Source organism: Salvelinus namaycush, chromosome 12 (genome assembly GCF_016432855.1).
Source record: "Salvelinus namaycush isolate Seneca chromosome 12, SaNama_1.0, whole genome shotgun sequence".
In the NCBI taxonomy this organism is placed as follows: domain Eukaryota; kingdom Metazoa; phylum Chordata; class Actinopteri; order Salmoniformes; family Salmonidae; genus Salvelinus; species Salvelinus namaycush.
The window spans coordinates 15,769,565-15,793,068 of NC_052318.1; the positions used below are offsets into that span (position 1 = coordinate 15,769,565).

The 23,504-nt window shown below is 42.7% G+C and overlaps 1 protein-coding gene across 1 annotated transcript; it reads right to left on the reverse strand.

The window, feature by feature from the left end:
• Positions 1 to 1,028: 1,028 nt before the first annotated feature.
• Positions 1,029 to 22,394, reverse strand: LOC120056958 (protein Aster-B-like). The gene is made up of 17 exons (XM_039005269.1): positions 22,064 to 22,394; positions 19,869 to 19,953; positions 13,667 to 13,770; positions 13,029 to 13,124; positions 9,909 to 9,989; positions 9,269 to 9,384; positions 8,993 to 9,152; positions 8,024 to 8,213; positions 7,662 to 7,808; positions 7,233 to 7,357; positions 6,698 to 6,840; positions 6,246 to 6,349; positions 5,363 to 5,572; positions 4,893 to 4,983; positions 3,758 to 3,865; positions 3,446 to 3,566; positions 1,029 to 3,081 (listed from the first exon to the last, which is right to left on the reverse strand). Exons 1-17 carry the CDS (start codon positions 22,169 to 22,171, stop codon positions 2,992 to 2,994), a joined length of 2,079 nt encoding a protein of 692 aa, XP_038861197.1. The 5' UTR covers positions 22,172 to 22,394; the 3' UTR covers positions 1,029 to 2,991.
• Between the last annotated feature and the right edge of the window lie 1,110 nt (positions 22,395 to 23,504).

A 23,504-nucleotide genomic window follows, 5' to 3' on the forward strand; every position in this document is an offset into this window, starting at 1 on the left:
CTCTCAAGAATAAATCTGCCCTGAATTGTCACGTTGTCATTGTTCAAATTGGGCAGTTTGACATGAACTAGGTCAAATGGCCATTTTAGTAACATTAAACCATGTCATAGCGCAAGGGAGTCGGGTATAATCATTCTGCAATAACGTACATTACTTGCAATCAAACATTTGTATGAAATGCTACCGACTATCAATCCATATTGGTTTTTTTCTTCTTTCAGATGAAACCCTCCTCTTTTTGGAATGTACGTGAGTTGTACCCATCCCCTCTCTGTACAATGCTAATGAGTCCAGGGTCGTATTCATTAGTGCACACCACAGCAAAATGTTTTGCAACTGAAAACAAAAATGAGTTTCTTATTTGACAAATTCCGGTAGGTCTCTCCCTGTTTTGGCTCGTTTGCTTCCTACTGAATACAACCCATGTCTAAAGCATTGTATCCCAATGCATAACATTGTTCAATTCTGACATTCTTTTGGCTCAAATGTTATTTCTGCACACCGTGAACTGTATGCCTGCATCCCAATCCCTCAAACACACCAGTTAGTGGCTGAATCAACTTTTGAACAAGGCTTTGTTTGTTTCCAAAGTCATCATAAGAATCCTAGAGAGTCAATGATAAATCCATGGGTGGCAGGCAAATATGGACGTATATAGCTGTCAAAATTCAATTTGAAAATAAAATTTATTTTGATAGCTATATGCTTCCATAGACAGATGGGGGAGATACTAAACAGACAGTTTCGGCCACAGTAGAAATCATTAGACAAAATCGACAGACACAAACAAAGTGGGAATGGTTGATCGCGTCAACTTGACACATCCAATATGCCAGAATATAGCCCATGGCAGACATTTTTGGGACGACACAAAGGACTACAGAAGGTCAGACTCGAGTTCAAATACATTTTGAAATTTTTCAAATACTTTGAGTGTTTGCATTAGCCTGCCTAGAATACCAAATGGTTGGGGTTTGCAGTTTTAGGACTTTTCTATTGGTCCATAAAGTCAGGCAAGCTCAAACAAGCAAAGCTGAAATATTTTTAATGATTTCGAATGGTATTTGAATACAGGTCTGCAGAGGGTGAATACTGATAATTTCCCCAAACGTTTGTTTTACATTTTTCATATACACTGTACATAAATAAATCAATAAATATCTGAACTGTACAATATACACTATTCTTTTTTTCCAGCTTCAAGCATATTTTTCAATGAGGAATTTCACAGTTTTAATCATCAAATACATCGTTGTAATCGCCGTTCTTCAGTTCGGCTGCAGTATCCCTTTGTAAACATCTCTACGAAAAAAATACCCTCCCTAAAATACTGTCTACTCCCTCTCTGGTTAAAAGCTGAACACTTTAAAGTTCATAGACTGACAGAGTATAACATCCACATTATCATAACACTGATCCTTATGCTCTCTGTCTGTCTGACATTATTTAGGCTGGTAACAAATACTGGGGGGAAAACATGAATGATCTATGTAGCGCAGGTAGAGACACATTCAAGCTCCATTGCATGTGTAAAATCACTTAGGGAACATACCAAGGCCTATACAGTACACTCTGAGTACATTCTATTCAAGCCAAGGACAGGACAGCCACAGATGAATTGATACAACACAAAGTGGCCAAATAAAAGATGACAAGAATACTGCCCAAATTGAAAAAACATACATGTTAGCATAAAAGTTAACACATAAATCTTGGCAACATTGAATAGGTGTATCCATAACCTAAAACAAATCATCCTGAAGGATAAGGTTGGAGACATGTTTGGATAAAACCTAAGCACAACGTTGAGATAACGTTTGGCGTTGGCTAGGGCAAAGAATGCCCTGTTTATGGAAGAGGGTTGCATCATCAAAACATACTGTGTACCTCTGCAAAAGCAGACTGCTTTCTCATCCATATATGGTAACAACCAGTTAACCAATACATTCTCACTGCTGCTAACAGCTATAGCTAGCTCCCCTGTCCACAAATCAAATCAAAAGGGGTAGGGCTACTCTACACACAGTAGAGAACATGCCTTAGAAAACGATAAACACATAAACATAGAAACACAAAGCCATGGCACAAGCTCTCAGGGAAACCTGCCCTGATACACCACGGAAGCCTGGTAAAAGTGTGCCCTGACTGCAATTGAATTCTACAAAAAAATAAATACGTAATTATATTTTCATTTATAATATACTTTGATTCTTTGTGGTTCTATCCTAGAAATTATGGATTGTATTGAAACACTGCATGCTGATTATGTTTCTGGTACGGTCGTAACCTGTTCCCAGAGTCCAAAGGTCTGTTAAAAAAAAAGGATACTGCAGCTCCACAACCAAGAGTTCCTAAAAAGGCTATGGACTAACCCCTTACCCAGTCTGAGACAGAGTACGCAGAGGTTTCAATACACATCTCCACCAGGAAAGCATTTTTTTTCTTCAGACGGAGACAAGAAACTGCATGCTTTCACCAGCTCCCCACGCCATCCCTTCTATGTCCGTACGTGGCCCCCAAAAACAAAAAACTTTACAGTACAACATTCTCGGAAAACAAGGTGATAAAAAGTCCAGAGTTCAGGCCAAGGTGGGTCACGGCACAGTTAGTGCTATCCGGGATCCTTGGGACGTTCCCACCCTAATCCCTAACATTAACCCCTAACGCTAACCGTCGCAATAAACTTGACCTAACCTTAACCCTTACCTTAAACAATTTCAAACTTAAACTTCAATGGGGTAGGGACGTCCCAAGGATCCCGGGATAACAAGGACCATCACTGCTGTCTTTTCACATGATGCAACGATGGCTGCCATCCCACTCCGGCCCTGATGGTGATTCGGTCACTTCATGCCAGAAGTTGGGCAGTGGGAGAGTGGTCCTGTCCAGCTTGCAATAGAACATCCTTCTGTTCTTTGCCCAGGAGTTCCCATGAATGGTTGGTTAGATATTGCACATAATGTCCCGGCTGGTGGCCTTGTGGATTGTTTCTCAGTGATATCGACTCCCCTTTTCCTCCGATTCCGAGTTAAAGTCCTTTAAACCCATTCCCTTCTGCAGGTTTAGTAACGAGTCCTTCATCTGTAGAGGGATAAAGGAAACATTTCAACTTCACAAGCTCGACTTCAAACCTTTTTGCGAAAATCATGCATTTTTTATCATTATTTTATTTATTTTTTTAAATCATGCATTGAAGTCAATAGGAAGTATATGCAATGTCAAAGATTTGTAGCATTCGTAAATCAAGTTGATTCCTAAATTCACATCACATTGAATACACATTGCATGCCGTCACAATGAATACAGTACTGCATGTGTGTTTGAACAACCATCTATGACACACACACATTCTCAAATGGTAAAGTTTGTGAATGAACAATCCTTCTCTGACCTAACTGGTCAGTTATGCGAAGGTCATCAGTATTCTACTGATTGTCTGTCTCACCTCATCCAGCAACATCACAGACGACTTGATGATCTCCTTCCACTTCTGCAGCTCGTCGTCATGGTAACGCTGTTGCGACTCCAGGAGCTGGGCCCACTCCAGCTGGGTCTGGGGCAGTTTACTGAGAGAAGGGGAGAGAGAAACACACACAAACACTGTTTTTAATCTGTAATATGTCTTGTCAATTACTGTCATATTGTGGAGTGACACTTTAATAAATGTTCTAAACTCTAAAACTGACTAACATACAATTCCCAAGTCATTCCACAGGGCTGGTATCGAATTGGGTTGTAGTGTATTTGTGTGAAGTACCTTTCTTGTGGTCGTATGCCATGCCATGAGGTGAGACTCTGTGTGGTGTACTCCAGCATCCACAGCTTATAGAACAGCATCATGTTCAGAAACACCAGCAATACTAGACTGTAGAGAGAGAGAGTAAACAGAGAGAGTAGACAGAGAGAGAGAGAGAGCGTGAAGACAGAGAGCGAGAGAGTAAACAGTGAGAGAGAGATGTAGAGAAGAGAGAAAGAGGTAGAGTAGAGAGATATTTAGAGTAAAGAGAGAGAGGTAGAGATGACATAAATCTATGTTAGACTAAGGATAGCAGGATTCCCCTGGAATGTGCATGCCTTCAACTACTGCAAGGGAAGGATATGTTAACACTCTTGTCTAGTGTATGTATGGGGTGAACCAAGTCCATCAAACACAAACACATATCAAATCAACATGGTGTTATGACAAATGTTGAATACCTTATACAGATCCTATAGGATGCATGAATGGAGACAGGGAAAGAGAGAGAGAGAGAGAGAGAGGACAATTACACACACCACCAGACAAGAAGACAGTGTTTTCTGCTTTAGAGTAGTAGGAGGGGGAAACGGAAAATATATTTGGTTTCAGTACGCCTAGAATGTGGAAACGCATGGAGCGTCACAATGTTAAAATGTTATCACAACTTGAGACACCTCGTCAGTATTTTTTTTTTTTAACAAGTGTTACTGTAGTTAGCTAAAGAGTGTAGAAGCAGTAACAGTTAATTAGCAAGAGCACCACCCTTTGCTAGCAAATACGACGGTCTTCAAAAGGTGTCTCCATTAATGTTAACCTTTTGACATTCTCCACTTTAGTACACCAAGTGTTGAAGTGGACAGATTTAAATCAGATGAGTTACCACAGGCAACTTTGACACATAAATGACACCCAAAACATTCAACATCAACTGAGAAAAGTAGAGACCAGAGATATCTATGGGACCTTCAATGGATAGTTCTCCACCCATAGAATTAGAGTTACTAGAATGGACATCTGAGGGGCTTTGGCCCTTCTAGTCATTCTATTTCTATGGTTGTATCTCTCAGTAAACACATGAAAGAGAATCTCAAACAACCAGCCGTGGTGTTGCCGTGGTGACAGCCCCCGAGGGTGGCGGTGGAAGGATACTCACACAAAGCTGATGATGAGGAGTAGCTTGGAGACGCTGTAGAGCGCTAGGCCCCCTGGGACATGGTCCGGGATGTGTCTGGTCTGAGTGGAACCTGCAGGAAGACAGGCGACTATTTTGGATCAATACAAAAAGCCACGCAATACCTAATGCTTTATTCCTGCCCTAATCAAACATTACAGTTGCAGGTAATAAAAGTTTTTGTTTTTCACAACCCTGATACAGTACAGGTTTTTGTGATGACTATCGCTATGAAAAGCTACAGCGCAGTGTTACACAAACATTGTGGCAATTGTTGTTCCATTGTGCCAGGAAAACGCAAATCACAAGCATCTTAAGAATTTGAATATTATTTGAACCCAGGTCTGATTGAAAACTCATTAGCAATTGAGCACAGCTGCTCATGAGGCTTAAGGGTGTCCTAAAATGTACACCATACTCTGAGTCAAACAGTCATCAGCAGTCAGTCTGACCTGCCACTTGTTTGATGCGATGGTGGTGGGTGACCTCCTCCTCGTCCTCGGGGGTGGTGACGGGGCTGAGGGCCTCGTCCATGTGGGGGGGCCGCAGGTGGACCAAGGGCCGTTTCCGCCGCCTCAGCGCCCCTGCCCGTAGAGCCCTGGCCTTGGGGGACTGTCTGTGGGGCTCAACCAGGACCACCTCCACTTTACTCAGCTCCAGCTCTGGAAAGAGTTAAAGGAAAGGGTTTATGCTTATTTCACAAGCTGTATAACAGTTTCTCTCAAATGGCACCCTATTCTCTAGACAGTGTACTACTTTTGATCAGGGAAAGAGAATCTCTGGTCAAAAGTAGTGCACTATATAGGGAAAGGAGTGCCATTAGGGATGCAACCACTACGATACTGTATGGTATTCAGAAGCTGGGTCCTAAATCATGGAGAGATTCAATAGCCAGGGTGCCAGTATTTTCTGCTATTTACTTCTTTGTTGTGAGTTGTTGGCAAGGCAACTACAAAAGGACCCACTTAAGTAGAAACAGACCGGCATGCAAACTAGAGGTTTAAGCAAAGTAAATGACTTCATTCTTTGAGTTAAATATTTACTTCAATAATTTATCCTGGTGATTAAGCAGTATCTAAAGAGTACTCATTCTAGTTTCTCAAGTGAGAATACAGTTGATTTAAATGTTTTAAGAAAGACAAATCCCTAGCCTCTCACCAACATCTTGATCTCGCGAGCTTACATTCTGTTTTGCTCAACGGATTCTTGATGAAGTGAAGTGAAACGAGAGCACAGCTGGCAGGATGGTAGATCAGGCTAACAAATACTAGGCTCCAAGAATGACCCCAGGCTCCATACCATTCATATTCTAGATTAAACTATAGTCCAACTGACCTAAGTGTCTGAAGTACTCGTCCAGGCCGCTCCAGAAGTTCCTCTCGATGAAGCCCTTGACCAGCCCCCACGGCTGTTTCTTGTAGCGCAACTCTGTGGATACCCTGCAGGACACACGCACACACATAATTCAGCCATCATTACACCTGCTTGGTCAACCTTAAATTTGACTTATTCTTTTAATACATTTTGAATACATTTCACCCAAGGAGTCAAGTACTGCATTATCAAGGTTGTGTTCAGTAGGGAGAAAACATTTTTAAACAGAGTGAAATGGAGAGGTACTACCTAAACATGTCCAATCAGAACACTTGTTATTGTCTTCCATTGTAAAGCGTTTTACTACAGTGTGCCCCACTGAACACAACCCTGGTTGGAATTTTAACAGCAAATTTTAACAGAGTGGAGCACCCCATCTCCAATCATAGGAAGAATAGAGAGAAATCTCTCACCTTAGCCGACACTTCTTCCTGGCCACCCTGGTGAGCACGTAGCGGTTTAGAGTGTAGAAGTAGTCATGGTAGGGGACGTCGTGTGCTATCACCTCGGCATCTATGATGTAGCACTCGCTCTCCTGGCTGGCCTTGTACAGCGTCTAAATCACACAAATATGGAATAGTTGTGTTGACAAAAAAAGGCATTTTCTGGCAATTGGAAGGCTGCAAATTACTTTCAGCCATTTGTCATCTGAAAATGAATGTGGTGGTTTTCTATATGTTTTAGTACCTTCTATAAATAATCAATAATAAAACTATTGCTATAAGCATTCATAGTATTTTTTATAAGCATTCATAACAACCCGTGGCTCCCAAAAGCAGCCTGTAAATACATTCATAATCGTAATAGCATTCATAATGCATTACACACAGGTGATCATAACAGTGACTGTAGTTACGTTACGTCAAACGCAAACAAAGCATGAAAACAAACTATGTAGAACATTTAAAACCTCTATGACCTGCATTGCTACTGGGAGGCTCCACTCACCTGAGTCTCAGTGACGGTGGCGGTCTTGGGGGCCAAGGGGTTGGTGAGGGAGACGGTGTACATGATCTCTCTGGTCTGGTTGCCTGCCTCGTCTTCCTCTTTCTTCCAAGGGTGATAGACTATGTCTAGACGAAGAGTGAAGACAGAAAGGTCAGCCCTTACTCCTTTAACAGTTGCCCAGGTTTTAGTCTGACACACATTGAATTCTTTCAAAATGCATCCTTCCTGCCTTCCTTCAATTCTGATCTGTGAGTTATTAGATAAGCAAAAGCAAGGTGTCCACTTTACCAATCCAGCCATGTCAGATAAGGATTTACCTCAAGGGAGGAAGGAGAGAAAAACTGATCAAGGATCAGGTCACCCCCTGTCCTTGTAATCTTAATCATTAAGATCTAAAAGGTAAAATTGGTCTGGGTACTGTGGTCTCACCTGAAAAGCGTCTCTGCTCTAGGAAGTCCCTCATAAAGGTGGACTCGGTGAAGAGGATGTCGTACATCTTGTCAACGCTGAACTCGTACACCTCGTTCATGTACTGCTTCCCATTCAGGTCTTCATGAAAGGCCTGCACCTCCCCTGCTGCACACACACAGAGGAAGGAGAGCAAGTGTGTGTGTGTGTGTGTGTGTGTGTGTGTGTGTGTGTGTGTGTGTGTGTGTGTGTGTGTGTAAGGATGTGTTTTAATATACAGGAATAGGACAGTGACAGAGTGTGTGTGAGTGAGTGAATGAGTCGTCGTGTATGCACGCATGTGTGCAAGTGAGTGCGCTTGTGCATGTTTAAGAGACCCAAACCTTCGTCGTGCGTCTCAGAGGAGTCGCTGAGCTCAGTAGGGAGGTCCTCATTGTCGTTGAAGTCCAGCGAGGGCGAGGGGGCGGGACTGCTGTGACCACTGCTCCGGTTGTCCAACCCCGGCAACTGGAGGGTCAGGAGTTCGCCATCAGGGAGACACAGGGGGAAATCGTCCACGGCGGCCAAATCAAACTACAGAGGAAGAGGGGGTCATGAGCGAAGGGTCAAGTCAAACCATAATCACAGATCATTACCCTACCTACTGCCTACATACTTGTAAAACTGAAAGCTCAGCAAGGGATAATATGGTTGAAATGCCACTGGTGTGATCTTGGGAGGGCCCTGCATGGGCATGAATTTTAAGCTTGAGCCCTACCCATGCATGCAACATTCAGGCCCTACCCTACTCAGGCCCTTCCTTTGTTAGTATCCATTAGCTGCTGGTCTCTGTCCCTCACTCCCAGGGCTGCTCCCGCTCTTCTGCTAGTCTATGTGTGAGTATCCATAGCAACGGCTCCACCTTGGGGTGCTCAGGAGATGTGAACGAGAGCAGTTAGCTAGTTACATTTCATTACTCTAACCTCAGACAAAATTCAAGGAACGTTATTCTTTTCTGTGAAATAATCTCTCCTCTCGACTTAGACAATGTTATGGTGTTATATTTGACGAGTTTGAAGTTGATCTTAGTCAGATGTGACTGTACTGCACAGCAGAGCACAAGCAAATGGCTCAGCTTTAAAAAGTTTGAGATCAATTTAGTGATAACTGAGCCCTGCCCGTATCCTAGATATTGATGTAAAAACAGGCCCTATCCAGCCCTAACCCAATGTATAGTGTTGGGGCTCGTCATGCTTGGGTAGCAGAGTCTGAGGTGGGCTAGCTGACTAAGTTGCTGACTCTAGAACACTCTATAATGTTTTGTCTGTAGGTGATGCAAAGCAAGAATTGGTCTAATATCTAGTGGTACTCACGGGAAGGAGAGGGTCGATGATGCCCGGGCAGGGCAGGACGTTGTCGGGGAAGACTCTGCGGGACAACAGGGGGCTGGTGTCGCCCTTGACGTCTGGCATCTTGGCGAGCGTGGTGGCGTCATTGGTGTCGTTCTCCTCCACGGGCAGCTCCTCGCAATACCTAAAACACGGGAAGCGCAACAGCTGTATGTCAACGTTATCAGCACGGGGAACGGTGCCAGCGCTTTACCCATGGTCACCGGGGATGGTGTGTGTGACTATGGGGTCAAAACTCACCCCATGGTGTTGAAGTCATCGTCTGGCGGCACGTAGTCCTCATCGTCGCTGGTCAGACCCAGCTCATTGCCATAACACTGATGGACAAAGTGCCACAACTCTTTGGGACACAAAGGCTGAGATAGATAGAAAGAGAGAGCGAGCGAGCGAGCGAGCGAGCAAGGAGAGCGGGAGGGAGAAAGTAGAGGGAGAGAGGAGATAGATGAAAGAGGGAGGAGAGAGAGAGAGAGAGAGAGAGAGAGAGAGAAAGAAAGGAGATAGATGAAAGAGGGAGGAGAGAGAGAAAGAAAGAAAGGAGATAGATGAAAGAGGGAGGAGAGAGAGAAAGGAGATAGATGAAAGAGGGAGGAGAGAGAGAAAGGAGATAGATGAAAGAGGGAGGAGAGAGAGAGGGAGAAAGGAGATAGATGAAAGAGGGAGGAGAGAGAGAAAGGAGATAGATGAAAGAGGGAGGAGAGAGAGAGGGAGAAAGGAGATAGATGAAAGAGGGAGGAGAGAGAGAGGGAGAAAGGAGATAGATGAAAGAGGGAGAAGTGATAGAAGGGGGAAAAGGTGAGCTTTGACTAAATTTGCAACAATACACTCTCCACAGTATTTTATTTGAATTAAAAGTGAACAGTCATAAATGTAACAGTCGTACCTTTTCTAGCAGAGCATTCTGCCATAGTCTGAACATCATCATGTATGTCCGATCCCTTGCGCCGAACGAGGTGAAAAAGTGCTGTGGGAAGCAAGAAGAAATCACCAACCTGATAGGAAAGCCATCTGTCTGTCATAAAAAAAGTTAAATAGTTGTGTATGTACACATACTTTATAATCACACAGGCGCAAATAAATGTATGTGCATGCATATGTTTGTGTGTGCATTTGGTCTTTTATTTGGTATTTTATTAGGATCCCATTAGCTGTTGCGAAAGCAGCAGCTACTCTTCCTGGGGTCCACACAAAACATGACATAATACAGAACATTATGAGTCAAAAACAGCTCAAGGACAGAACTACATGCATCGAGAGCATCCCGACCGTTTGCGTCACCAAGTATGTGTATGGCAACTGCTCGGCATCTGACCGTAAGGCGCAACAGAGGGTAGTGCGTATGGCCCAGTACATCACTGGGGCCAAACTTCCTGCCATCCAGGACCTCTATACTAGGCGGTGTCAGAGGAAGGCCCCAAAAATTGTCAAAGACTCCAGTCACCCAACTCAAACTGTTCTCTCTGCTACCGCATGGAAATGTTAGGTCTGGCTCGCAGTCGGCAATATCATTTCTCTCAAAGGTGTTCGATGGGGTTGAGGTAAGGGCTCTGTGCAGGCCAGTGAAGTTCTTCCACACCGATCTCGACAAACCATTTCTGTATTGATCTCGCTTTGTGCACAGTGGCATTGTCATGCGGAAACAGGAAAGGGCCTTTCCCAAACTGTTGCCACAAAGTTGGAAGCACAGAATTGTTTAGAATGTTATTGTATGCTGTAGCATTAAGATTTCCCTTCACTGGAACTAAGGGGCCTAACCCGAACCATGAAAAACATCACTCCAGAGAACGCGTTTCCACTGCTCCAGAGTCTAACGGCAGTGAGCTTTACACCACTCCAGCCGACGCTTGGCATTGCGGATGGTGATCTTAGGCTTATGTGTGGCTGTTCGGCCATGGAAACCGATTTTATGAAGCTCCCGACGAACTGTTCTTGTGCTAACGTTGCTTCCAGAGGCAGTTTGGAACTCGGTAGTAAGTGTTGCAACCGACGGCAGAATTTTTACGAGCTACAGCACTCTGCGGTCCCGTTCTGTACGCTTGTGCGGCCTACCACTTCGTGGGTGAACCGTTGTTGCTCCTAGACGTTTCCATTTCACAATAACAGCACTTACAGTTGACCGGGGCAGCTCTAGCAGGGCAGAAATTTGACAAACTGACTTGTTGGAAATGTTGCATCCTATGACGGTGCCACATTGAAAGTCACTGAGCTCTTTAGTAAGGCCTTTCTACTGCCAATGTTTGTCTATGGACTGTGAGCTCGATTTTATACACCTGTCAGTAACAGGTATGGCTGAAATAGCCAAATCCACTAATTTGAAGAGGTGTCCCACATACTTTTGTATATACAGTGTATCAGTACATACAAAATATCTAGGTCACATGGGGGAGAGGCGTTGTGCCGAGAGGTGTTGCTTTATCTGTTTTTTGAAACCAGGTTTGGTGTTCACTTGAGCAATGTGAGATGGAAGGGAATTCGATGCAATCATGGCGCTATACACTGAGTGTACAAAACATTAGGAACAACCTTCCATGACACAGACTGACCAGGTGATTTTTAAGCCTTGAGACATCGATTGCGTATGTGTGCCATTCAGAAGGTGAATGGGCAAGACAAAAGATTTAAGTGCCTTTGAACAGGGTATAGTAGTAGGTGCCAGGCGCGAACCGGTTTGAGTGTGTCAAGAACTGCAACGCTGCTGAGTTTTCATGTGTCCCAAGAATGGTCCATCACCCAAAGGACATGCAGCCAACCGTGGACGCATTGGAGTCAACATGGGCCAGTATCCCTGTGGAACGCTTTCCACAGCTTGTATAGTCCATCCACTAACAAATTGAGGCTGTTCTGAGGGCAAAAAGGGCTGCAACTCAATATAAGGAAGGTGTTCCTAATGTTTTGTACACTCAGTGTATAATACTGTTCATCACCTGACCATATGACTAGACAATAATAAAGATAAAGATAACATAAAACTAGAGCCTGCAGGACTTGCTTTATGGAGTGTGGTGTCAAAAAAGCAGAGCATCTCTTAATTATGGTCAGACCTCTTCCCATCTTTACAACCATTGAATCAATATGTTTTGACCATGACAGTTTACATTCTAAAGTAACTGCAAGTAATTTAGTCTCCTCAACTTGCTCAATAGCCACATTATTCATTATCAGATTCAGCTGAGGTCTAGAATTTAGGGAATAATTTGTACCAAATACAATCCTCTTAGTTTTAGAGATGTTCAGGACTAGTTTATTACTGGCCACCCATTCTAAAATTCACTGCAACTCTTTGTTTATGGATGCTGTGATTTCACTAGCTGTGGTTTCTGAAGCGTAAATGGTTGACTCATCAGCATACATGGATACACAGGCTTTGTTTAATGCCAGTGGCAGGTCATTAGTGAAAATAGAGACGAGTAGAGGGCAAAGAGAGCTGCCCTACGGTACACCATACTTTACATGTTTAACATTAGAGATGCTTCCATGAAAAAAATCCCTACGTGTTCTTTTAGATAGATAGCGGTGAATCCACGATACGGCAGGTTGAAAAAATGTAAAAACCATAACACAATTATTTTTTACAAAAGGTTATGGTCAATAATATCAAAGGCTGCACTGAAATCTAACAGTACAGCTCCCACATTCTTCTTCTTATCAATTTCTTTCAAACAATCATCAGTCATTTGTGTCAGTGCAGTACACGTTGAGTGCCCTTCTCTATAAGCATGCTGAAAGTCTTTTGTTAATTTGTTTAGAGAGCAATAGCATTGTATCTGGTCAAACACTTTTACATAATAAAAAAAAAAACATTTGCTAAGAGTCAGCAGGAAGCTAATTGGTAAACTGTTAGAACCAGTAAAGGGTGCTTTACCATTCTTGTGTAGCGGAATGACTTTGGCTTCCCTCCAGGTCTGAGGACACATTTTTCTCGACTCAAATAAAAAAATATGACAAATAGGAGTGGCAATCATCCATGCCTGTGTATATATGTATGTGTGTGTCCAGTGCTGACCTTGTCATTGTCAGTGCACAGCTGGATGGCGTTGGGAATGAGGCGGGCCGTCTTCTCCTTTGTCATGCTGCAGATATCCTTCAGCCGGACTGTCAGCTAGAGAGGAAAAGCGTGAAACTATTAGACTACAGATAACATCACTCCTGAAAAGTCTAGAACTACTGCAAATGAAAGATGTTATCATTAAAGCTACAGTCTGATTGGAAAAACAACAGAATGGGGTCCTCAACCAGACTTGTTTTGGTAAACAGCGGAGGGAAACATAACACTACTCAAATTGATAGACAGTGCTCTAGCTGCAAGTCATTGGCGTCAAAGATTCTATGGTTTTAACCATATTTTGAAGATATATATTGTATGATTACATTCTTGTTGCTTGTTAACATGAAATAATAAATCCTTATATTTTGGGTTCTGATAAGACACATGATTTTACAGATTCACAAATCCTAGACTGTAGCTTTAATACTGCAGTATATGGAACAAACCAAGCAATTCAGTTTAATTTGAAGTCAAATACCTTCTATTAAGAGAAAATAGATGGCCTATACATAGGCACGATGGCAATTTGGCACATTGTGCATTAAGGGACAGAGTAACCCAGCGTAGAGAATGGTAAAGGAAACTAAAGTCCGTACCAGCGTTTCCCAGCGGAAGATGTTGCTATAGAAACAAATCCAGTTTTCTGAGACGTAGAGGCGCCCCTGCAGCAGGATATCTCTTTGCAGGGCACAGGAGTAGTCTGCCACACAGGGTCAAAGGTCATCAGGTTATTAAAGGTCATGGGGTTTATAAGAAGTCATGGCTCTACCAATAAATATAAAACATCTGCAGATCAAAATTTTATTTTAAATTTTATTTAACTAGGCAAGTCAGTTAAGAACAAATTCTTACTTACAGTGGGGCAAAAAAGTATTTAGTCAGCCACCAATTGTGCAAGTTCTCCCACTTAAAAAGATGAGAGAGGCATGTAATTTTCATCATAGGTACACTTCAACTATGACAGACAAAATGAGAATTTTTTTCCCCAGAAAATCACATTGTAGGATTTTTAATGAATTTATTTGCAAATTATGGTGGAAAATAAGTATTTGGTCAATAACAAAAGTTTCTCAATACATTGTTATATACCCTTTGTTGGCAATGACAGAGGTCAAACGTTTTCTGTAAGTCTTCACAAGGTTTTCACACACTGTTGCTGGTATTTTGGCCCATTCCTCCATGCAGATCTCCTCTAGAGCAGTGATGTTTTGGGGCTGTTGCTGGGCAACACGGACTTTCAACTCCCTCCAAAGATTTTCTATGGGGTTGAGATCTGGAGACTGGCTAGGCCACTCCAGGACCTTGAAATGCTTCTTACGAAGCCACTCCTTCGTTGCCCGGGCGGTGTGTTTGGGATCATTGTCATGCTGAAAGACACAGCCACGTTTCATCTTCAATGCCCTTGCTGATGGAAGGAGGTTTTCACTCAAAATCTCACGATACATGGCCCCATTCATTCTTTCCTTTACACGGATCAGTCGTCCTGGTCCCGTTGCAGAAAAACAGCCCCAAAGCATGATGTTTCCACCCCCATGCTTCACAGTAGGTATGGTGTTCTTTGGATGCAACTCAGCATTCTTTGTCCTCCAAACACGACGAGTTGAGTTTTTACCAAAAAGTTATATTTTGGTTTCATCTGACCATATGACATTCTCCCAATCTTCTTCTGGATCATCCAAATGCTCTCTAGCAAACTTCAGACGGGCCTGGGCATGTACTGGCTTAAGCAGGGGGACACGTCTGGCACTGCAGGATTTGAGTCCCTGGCGGCGTAGTGTGTTACTGATGGTAGGCTTTGTTACTTTTGGTTCCAGCTCTCTGCAGGTCATTCACTAGGTCCCCCCGTGTGGTTCTGGGATTTTTGCTCACCGTTCTTGTGATCATTTTGACCCCACGGGGTGAGATCTTGCGTGGAGCCCCAGATCGAGGGAGATTATCAGTGGTCTTGTATGTCTTCCATTTCCTAATAATTGCTCCCACAGTTGATTTCTTCAAACCAAGCTGCTTACCTATTGCAGATTCAGTCTTCCCAGCCTGGTGAAGGTCTACAATTTTGTTTCTGGTGTCCTTTGACAGCTCTTTGGTCTTGGCCATAGTGGAGTTTGGAGTGTGACTGTTTGAGGTTGTGGACAGGTGTCTTTTATACTGATAACAAGTTCAAACAGGTGCCATTAATACAGGTAACGAGTGGAGGGCAGAGAAGCCTCTTAAAGAAGAAGTTACAGGTCTGTGAGAGCCAGAAATCTTGCTTGTTTGTAGGTGACCAAATACTTATTTTCCACCATAATTTGCAAATAAATTCATAAAAAATCCTACAATGTGATTTTCTTTTCTCATTTTGTCTGTCATAGTTTAAGTGTACCTATGATGAAAATTACAGGCCTCTCTCATCTTTTTAAGTGGGAGAACTTGCACAATTGGTGGCTGACTAAATACTTTTTTGCCCCACTGTATAATGACGGCCTACCCGTCATTGTACATCTATCCAGTCTATTTATGCTGGCATGCCAACTCCTTGTCACTCATTATCATGCCAAACAGTCTGCCCTCATTAAGGATAGAATGTATGAGCACAAACAGATCTGGGACAAGGCTGCATCTAAACTCAGAAAAAAAAGAAACTTCCTCTCATTGTCAACTGCGTTTACTTAACATGTGTAAATATTTGTATGAACATAAGATTCAACAACTGAGACAAACTGAACATGTTCCACAGACATGTGACTAACAGAAATGGAATAATGTGTCCCTGAACAAAGGGAGGGTGAGGGTCAAAATTAAAAGTAACAGTCAGTATATGGTGTGGCCACCAGTTGCATTAAGGACTGCAGTGCATCTCCTCCTCATGGACTGCACCAGATTGGCCAGTTCTTGCTGTGAGATGTTACCCCACTCTTCCACCAAGGCACCTTCAAGTTCCCGGATATTTCTGGGGGGAATGGCCCTAGCCCTCACCCTCTGATCCAACAGGTCCCAGACGTGCTCAATGGGATTGAGATCCGGGCTCTTCGCTGGCCATGGCAGAACACTGACATTCCTGTCTTGCAAGAAATCAGCAATACTGCTCGTTATGTGAGTGGTGGCATTGTCATGCTGGAGGGTCATGTCAGGATGAGCCTTGCTGTTATAAACTTACCTGTGCTAGCGGATACAGCCATGTCATTCACATTATAGCAGTGCTACAGCCTAAGTTTTCTTTCTCCGCTTTCCTTTCAGAACCATAGTTAATGTCAGTTCTCAAGGGACATGATTCTCAGTTATCTGAAACATGGTCAGATGTGGTCAGATGTGTGTTTTATGTGTGAATGTGGACATCTTCTTCCATTAAACTCCCCCTAACCTGGACATCCACCTCATCCTTGTTCTGACCGGACATTCTATAGTGGTTGCTACCGGCCTTAAGCAAGCACCTAAGGTTACTTATTATTTTCATGGTCCTTCGATTCTCTACAACCATACCCCGATTTTTCAATATTGAAGATGCGCATGCTCATCCCCAGAATCTTTTCACTTGTTTGTTTTCACAGGATGGAGATAAGAACATTGACAACTTCATAGTTAAGACCACTACAACAACATGGAAGAAAATGAAACGGATTCTAAAGTACAATTATTTTCATAACACAATTTAAAAATCTATTTTGGACTGACCAATGTAGACATTTTCAAATATATGCAACTTAAAAGTTGTATTTTCCGAAATTTCGATCTGAAAGCTTTTGGTCATCAGAGCAATGTTGAGGGAATCCTATTTGAGTCAGGAAAAGATACTCGCTCAAATAATAGGTAGGATATACAACAACATTTTTAAATAACTGATATTTGCACAAGATGGAGGGAGTGTTGGAACATAATGAACAAAATTACAGTTAATGTACAGTCGTGGCCAAAAGTTGAGAATGACACAAATATAAATTTTCACAGTCTGCTGCCTCAGTTTGTATGATGGCAATTTGCATATACTCCAGAATGTTATGAAGAGTGCAATTAATTGCAATTAATCTGATCAAAGACCCTCTTTGCCATGCAAATGAACTGAATCCCCCAAAAACATTTCCACTGCATTTCAGCCCTGCCACAAAAAGACCAGCTGACATCATGTCAGTGATTCTCTCGTTAACACAGGTGTGAGTGTTGACGAGGACAAGGCTGAAGATCACTCTGTCATGCTGATTGAGTTCGAATAACAGACTGGAAGCTTCAAAAGGAGGGTGGTGCTTGGAATCATTGTTCTTCCTCGGTCAACCATGGTTACCTGCAAGGAAACACATGCCGTCATCATTGCTTTGCACAAAAAGGGCTTCACAGGCAAGGATATTGCTGCCAGTAAGATTGCACCTAAATCAACCATTTATCGGATCATCAAGAACTTCGAGAGCGGTTCAATTGTTGTGAAGAAGGCTTCAGGGTGCCCAAGAAAGTCCAGCAAGCGCCAGGACCGTCTCCTAAAGTTGATTCAGCTGCGGGGTCGGGACACCACCAGTACAGAGCTTGCTCAGGAATGGCAGCAGGCAGGTGTGAGTCCATCTGCACGCACGGCGAGGCGAAGACTTTTGGAGGATGGCCTGGTGTCAAGAAGGGCAGCAAATAAGCCACTTCTCTCCAGGAAAAACATCAGGGACAGACTGATATTCTGTAAAGCCATTTTCTCTGATGAATCCCATTTCCGATTGTTTGAGGCATCTGGAAAAAGCTTGTCCGGAGAAGACAAGGTGAGCGCTACCATCAGTCCTGTGTCATGCCAACAGTAAAGCATCCTGAGACCATTCATGTGTGGGGTTGCTTCTCAGCCAAGGGAGTGGGCTCACTCACAATTTTGCCTAAGAACACAGCCATGAATAACGAAATGGTACCAACACATCCTCCGAGAGCAACTTCTTCCAACCATCCAGAAACAGTTTGGTGACGAACAATGTCATTTCCAGCATGATGGAGCACCTTGCCATAAGGCAAAAGTGATAACTAAGTGGCTTGGGGAACAAAACATCGATATTTTGGGTCCATGGCCAGGAAACTCCAGACCTTAATCCCATTGAGAAGTTGTGGTCAATCCTCAAGAGGCGGGTGGACAAACAAAAACCCACAAATTCTGACAAACTCCAAGCATTGATTATGCAAGAATGGGCTGCCATCAGTCAGGATGTGGCCTAGAAGTTAATTGACAGCATGCCAGGGCAGATTGCAGAGGTCTTGAAAAAGAAGGGTCAACACTGCAAATATTGACTCTTTGCATCAACTTCCTGTAATTGTCAATAAAAGCCTTTGACACTTATGAAATGCTTGTAATTATACTTCAGTATTCCATAGTAACATCTGACAAAAATATCTAAAGACACTGAAGCAGCAAACTTTGTGGAAATTAATATTTGTGTCATTCTCAAAACTTTTGGCCACGACTGTACGCTTAATCCAATATAAACGAATGTATAGAATTTATTATACAAGAGACAAAATTCACAGATTCTACAGCACAAAGGCAGTCATGTCTTAAGTATAAAACTAATAAAGACTCAATAATTTATGCCTTCTGGGAGTGCTATAAAGTCCAAGAGTTAGAAAGTTGGCTGTCAGAAGTTTTACAATGTAAGTTTACTTTTAAATCAGTCTCTCTGCATTTTTCAAGACATGGCATATGTGACCAACTGCCTTGACTCGGTCTTATGTAGCAAAATTTGAAATAGTATTTTTTTTATTTATAACATTGCTTTTATCCAGAGACACGATACAAAATGGTATATCACACACTGCATGAGGAACAATGGGAAAGTAATTCTGCTTTGAAAGTTAATAAACTTGTAACCTCACTTTTTAGAAAATAGCCTTTGAATATTTTTGTTCCTACTGGAGAGCTCTTCTTTGTCTACACCCATTCAGCATCGTTCACACCCTCTTAAGCTTCAGCCCCACCCAAACTCTGACCATTTTACTCACCCTAGCAGAGCTGATTAGGCTGTTTTCATGATATCCAGAGCGTTGGTGACGTAAAAAAGTTTACGTTGAAACGGCTTTCCTGTGAAGTAGTGACCCGCGACATACGCCTAGTTTCCTGAAACGGGTCGCATATGAGGGTGCGGTGAGATACCCAAACGGGATGGACCATACTTTTGCAATTTAAAAAAAATGTCTACTTAAAAACTAAAAATGATCCTCCATCACTACGACAGTGGACGAATCAAATGTATTATTATTTAAATATTGAAAAGGTGTGGGCTACTGAGAAAAATAGAACTACAAGCACTGGAAAGTTCCAGGGGATGAAAGTTGAGGGGGAGTGTGGTTGTGAGACATACGTGATGTGTAGGGTTGCGGTGGGAACATGTGGGTCTGAGCAGGTGTGATGTCATTAATGTTTGTTGAAATTTGTGTTTATTGTCTTTTGTTTATGTATGGTTGTTATTGTTTGAGAGCTTGAGTTAGCTCTACTGGTTACATTTCTATCTGCAACGTTCTAAATGTTTCACATCTTTGAATATACTTGTGATGGGGTGACATTGCACATTAAATCACTCCTAACTCAGTTTGTCATACTTTGCAGACATCAAAAGAAGTCAAGGGAGATGAAGATTTTAAATAATTTAAAAGATCTGTACTGTTGAGGACACAAAGAAAAAGCTAGGTCATGTTAAGCGGGGAGAAAACAATTGAAACAGGGAGTCACTATCTGAATTTAGGAAAACAGACTTTCTTATTCCGTTGTAATATGTTTTTGCTACTGTACGGTGTGCCCTGCTGAACACCACCAAGGTGTTCAAGAATAAATATTAATATCGTTTTCATTGATCCTTCCATCTTACTCACCCACGATGAGGCGTTCTGAGTCGGGTAGCTGCTTGAAGAGTTTTCTGAAGTCCTCATTGCGTTGCTTATACGTAGGACTCAATACCTGTAGCGGGGAGAGAAGGAAAACATAAAACACTTTGAGAGAGCGAGAGAACTCATTTACACAAAAGTAGTTTACTCATTAACATAAATACAAATTTTAAATATTTTATATACGCAAACAAGTGTAATGCCCCCACTGACAGCAATAAACAGATAGGGAACTAATTTACTTATCTGTATAACATGACTCTGCCCAGTTTCTTTATGAAAATGGTAGTAGACATGACTATATCGTTTATTCCACAGTTACATTTACATTTTAGTCATTTAGTAGACACTCTTATCCAGAGTGACTTACAGGAGAAATTAGGGATAAGTGCCTTGCTCAAGGGCACCGACAGATTTTTCACCTAGTCGGCTTGGGGATTCGAACCAGCGACCTTTCAGTTACTGGCCCAACGCTCTTAACCACCATGCTAGCCGCCACCCCCATTCAGTGATGTTATCTGACCATGGCTACTGCAGAAATTGAATCAAACTCTGTCTCTCTCTTTTCTTTCTCTACAGATTGTCAGAGTCTGAAATAACATAGAAGCTCCTATCACAAACTGGAACACTTTAAAATATGCTAAACGATCAACGCTGATGCTAATAATACTTCAGCTGGAGTTCCTCCTGTCTTTCTCTCCCTCACATTCAGATAAACACATTTCCTTCTAGAGGGCCAGAGAAAGAGAGAGTTCTCTTATCGGCAGTTGCAGACCACAGCCAGTCCGTCCGCCTGTCTCTCCACACAAACACTGCATTCTTTATCCTGAAAAGGGAGGGAATGCAGCCAATTAGCTCTCAGTGTGGTGGTGATGGTGGTAGACTGGACACTAACATTGCCTTGGGTCATTCTAACCAGCCCAGTGCACAGCAACGGAAGAGCCTATGGCCTAGAACTAAAGCTAGAGTTGCAGTGTTAATGTGTTGGTCATAAGGTCTACCCATAGAGTTGGATAGAGGGTACCACTACTTTAAAATGTAGACTGGCACTGGTCTCAATGCCGCTGGCCATGCTGTCACAGAAGAGGCCTTTACAGATAGATGAGCTCTCTAGGACATCTCTATAGGCAGTGGAGTAAAGTACTTAAGTAAAAATACTTTAAAGTACTACTTAAGTCATTTTTGGGGGGTATCTGTGCTTTACTAATTATATTTTGGACAGCTTTCACTTTTACTCCACTATATTCCTATATAAACTTATGTCGTTTTTACTCCTTACATTTTCCCTGACACCCAAAAGTACTTGTTACAGGACAAGAAAATGGTCCAATTCACACACTTATCAAGAGAACATGCCTGGTAATCCCTACTGCCTCTGATCTGGCACTCACTAAACACACATGCTTGGTTTGTAAATTATTTGAGTGTTCCCATGGCTATCTGTAAATTTTAAAAACAAGAAAATCGTGCCGTCTGGTTTGTTTAATATACGGAATTTGAAATGACTTATACTTTTACTTTTGATACTTAAGTATATTTTAGCAATTACATTTACCTTTGATACTTAAGTAGATTTAAAACCAAATACTTTTACTCAAGTAGTATTATACTGGGTCACTTTTCACTTTTACTTCAGTAATTTTTTATGAAGGCATCTTTAACTTTTACTCAAGTATGACAATTGGGTACTTTTTCCACCACTGTCTACCCTATTTAAAAAAATATATATTTTTAACCTTTATTTACACTAGGCAAGTCAGTTAAGAACAAATTCTTATTTATAATGACGGCCTAGGAACAGTGGGTTAACTGCCTTGTTCAGGGGCAGAACGACAGATTTTTACCTTGTCTGCTCAGTGATTCGATCTAGCAACCTTTCGGTTACTGGCCCAACGCTCTAACCACTAGGCTCCCTGCCACCCGAAATCAGTGCGCCTAAGCGAATCTTCTAGATCCACTCCACTCGCTGTCCAGCCTACCCTTACCCCTAGTCCTGTATCAACCCCAAAAAATGTGCAAGACAATGAACGCGACAAGTTCACCACAAGTCACTTTGCAGCACAGGACAAAAATATCACACTAGTTTAGAAACCGATTATCAACTTAGGATTTTAAAACTGTAACCCTCACCCACTCATCCCCCCACACCTGTCTCCACCCCAGCTCCAGATAGGGTGACTTACAGCTGGGACCCTCTCTGACTCCCAGTCCCAGGTCTCCCAGTGGGCCTGGGCATCTTCAGACAGAGACACCTGGTCTGTCTCAGTGTCCATGCTGACTGCAATATCCATGGCCTGGGTGTCCGTATTCTTTTGGCTCCCACCCGTCCCCTCCCTGCCGCTTTTTTTCTTTCTTTCTTTCTTTAGGTGGAAGGTGTGAGCAGGGTCTTTCAGCCCGGCGAGTGGTCTGGTGTTGGTCTGGTATTCCCCCTTTGTCGATGAAGGAATGGAATTCCTCGCTGTCTAAGAGCCAAGCGTTGTTTAGCCCTGGCTCCTCTTACACACAGCGCCTAAGCTGCAGTTGACCTACAGTAACCTCAGCCCTCAGGGGACTGGTCATTTGTCATCAGCTCCTCCCTCCCTCTCTCTCTCTCTCGCCCCGTCTCTCTCCCTCCCTCCCTCCCCTGGGTAGAACAGAACTTCTCTGAACCCTCACAAAGAGGCTGGGGAGACAGATACCTGGAATAATATCTCACCACTACAGGTAGCTAGCAGAGCTTAAGAGCTCACTAGAACTTAATACAGAATTAATAAGAACATATTTTACATTACTAAAGAATGAAGGAATGTGAACGTTTCCTAACTCTCTAAACTGTTTAGCTACAGGACCCCAAAATATAGAACTACAGAACTAAAAGCTGTAACCTACTATCACACACACCACTTTTTGACTGAGATGTTACCCCATGGGGGGGACATTCCTTCATCCAGCTAAAAGTCCAGGCTCGGATATAGAGAGAACTCCAGATGGCAGCCTGAGTCAATGATTACTGTCATAAATCCATAGAGTACAGTTAGGCATGTGTCCCCAAAGTAAACTGAGAAACTGGGTGCAGGGCGGGAGGAAATATTGATTTACACTCAGCAGGAGCCCCCTTCTGGAGTGGAAATGCCCCTTCCCTCCCTCCTGTTTTTGAAAAATAGTTGATCCCCTTGTAAGTCTTAATAGGCCAGTTGGGCCAAGTGCACTGGTTGGTCCGGCTTAAGACCAAGTCAGAACCAGGTTTAAACAAGGTTAAGACAAGGTTAAGAAAAAGCCTCCAGTCAGTTAAAGACTCCAGAAAATATGCTTTGCAGTCTGTAATCGACAGAAAAAGTTGGTTTAAAACAATCCTCTTATAAAACAATCCCACATATACATCAAGGATCGAGAAGCCTAGAGTTAAGGCACTGCAGTCATCCCCAAAGTCATTTCAGATAGTGATACCTCCAAAGGTGCTGCAGAATGGCATGGTCTCCTCAAATGATTTCTCAAAGCAATATATATCTATATGGAGAAAAAAAGCCTCTCTTTCTGCACTAACAGAAACCATATAAGCCCAGCTCAAGCAGTCTCAAAGTCCAACTGCTCTCTCTCTCTAAAATGGACACACACACAGTCTTTGTCCTCAGGGAGAGCAGAAAA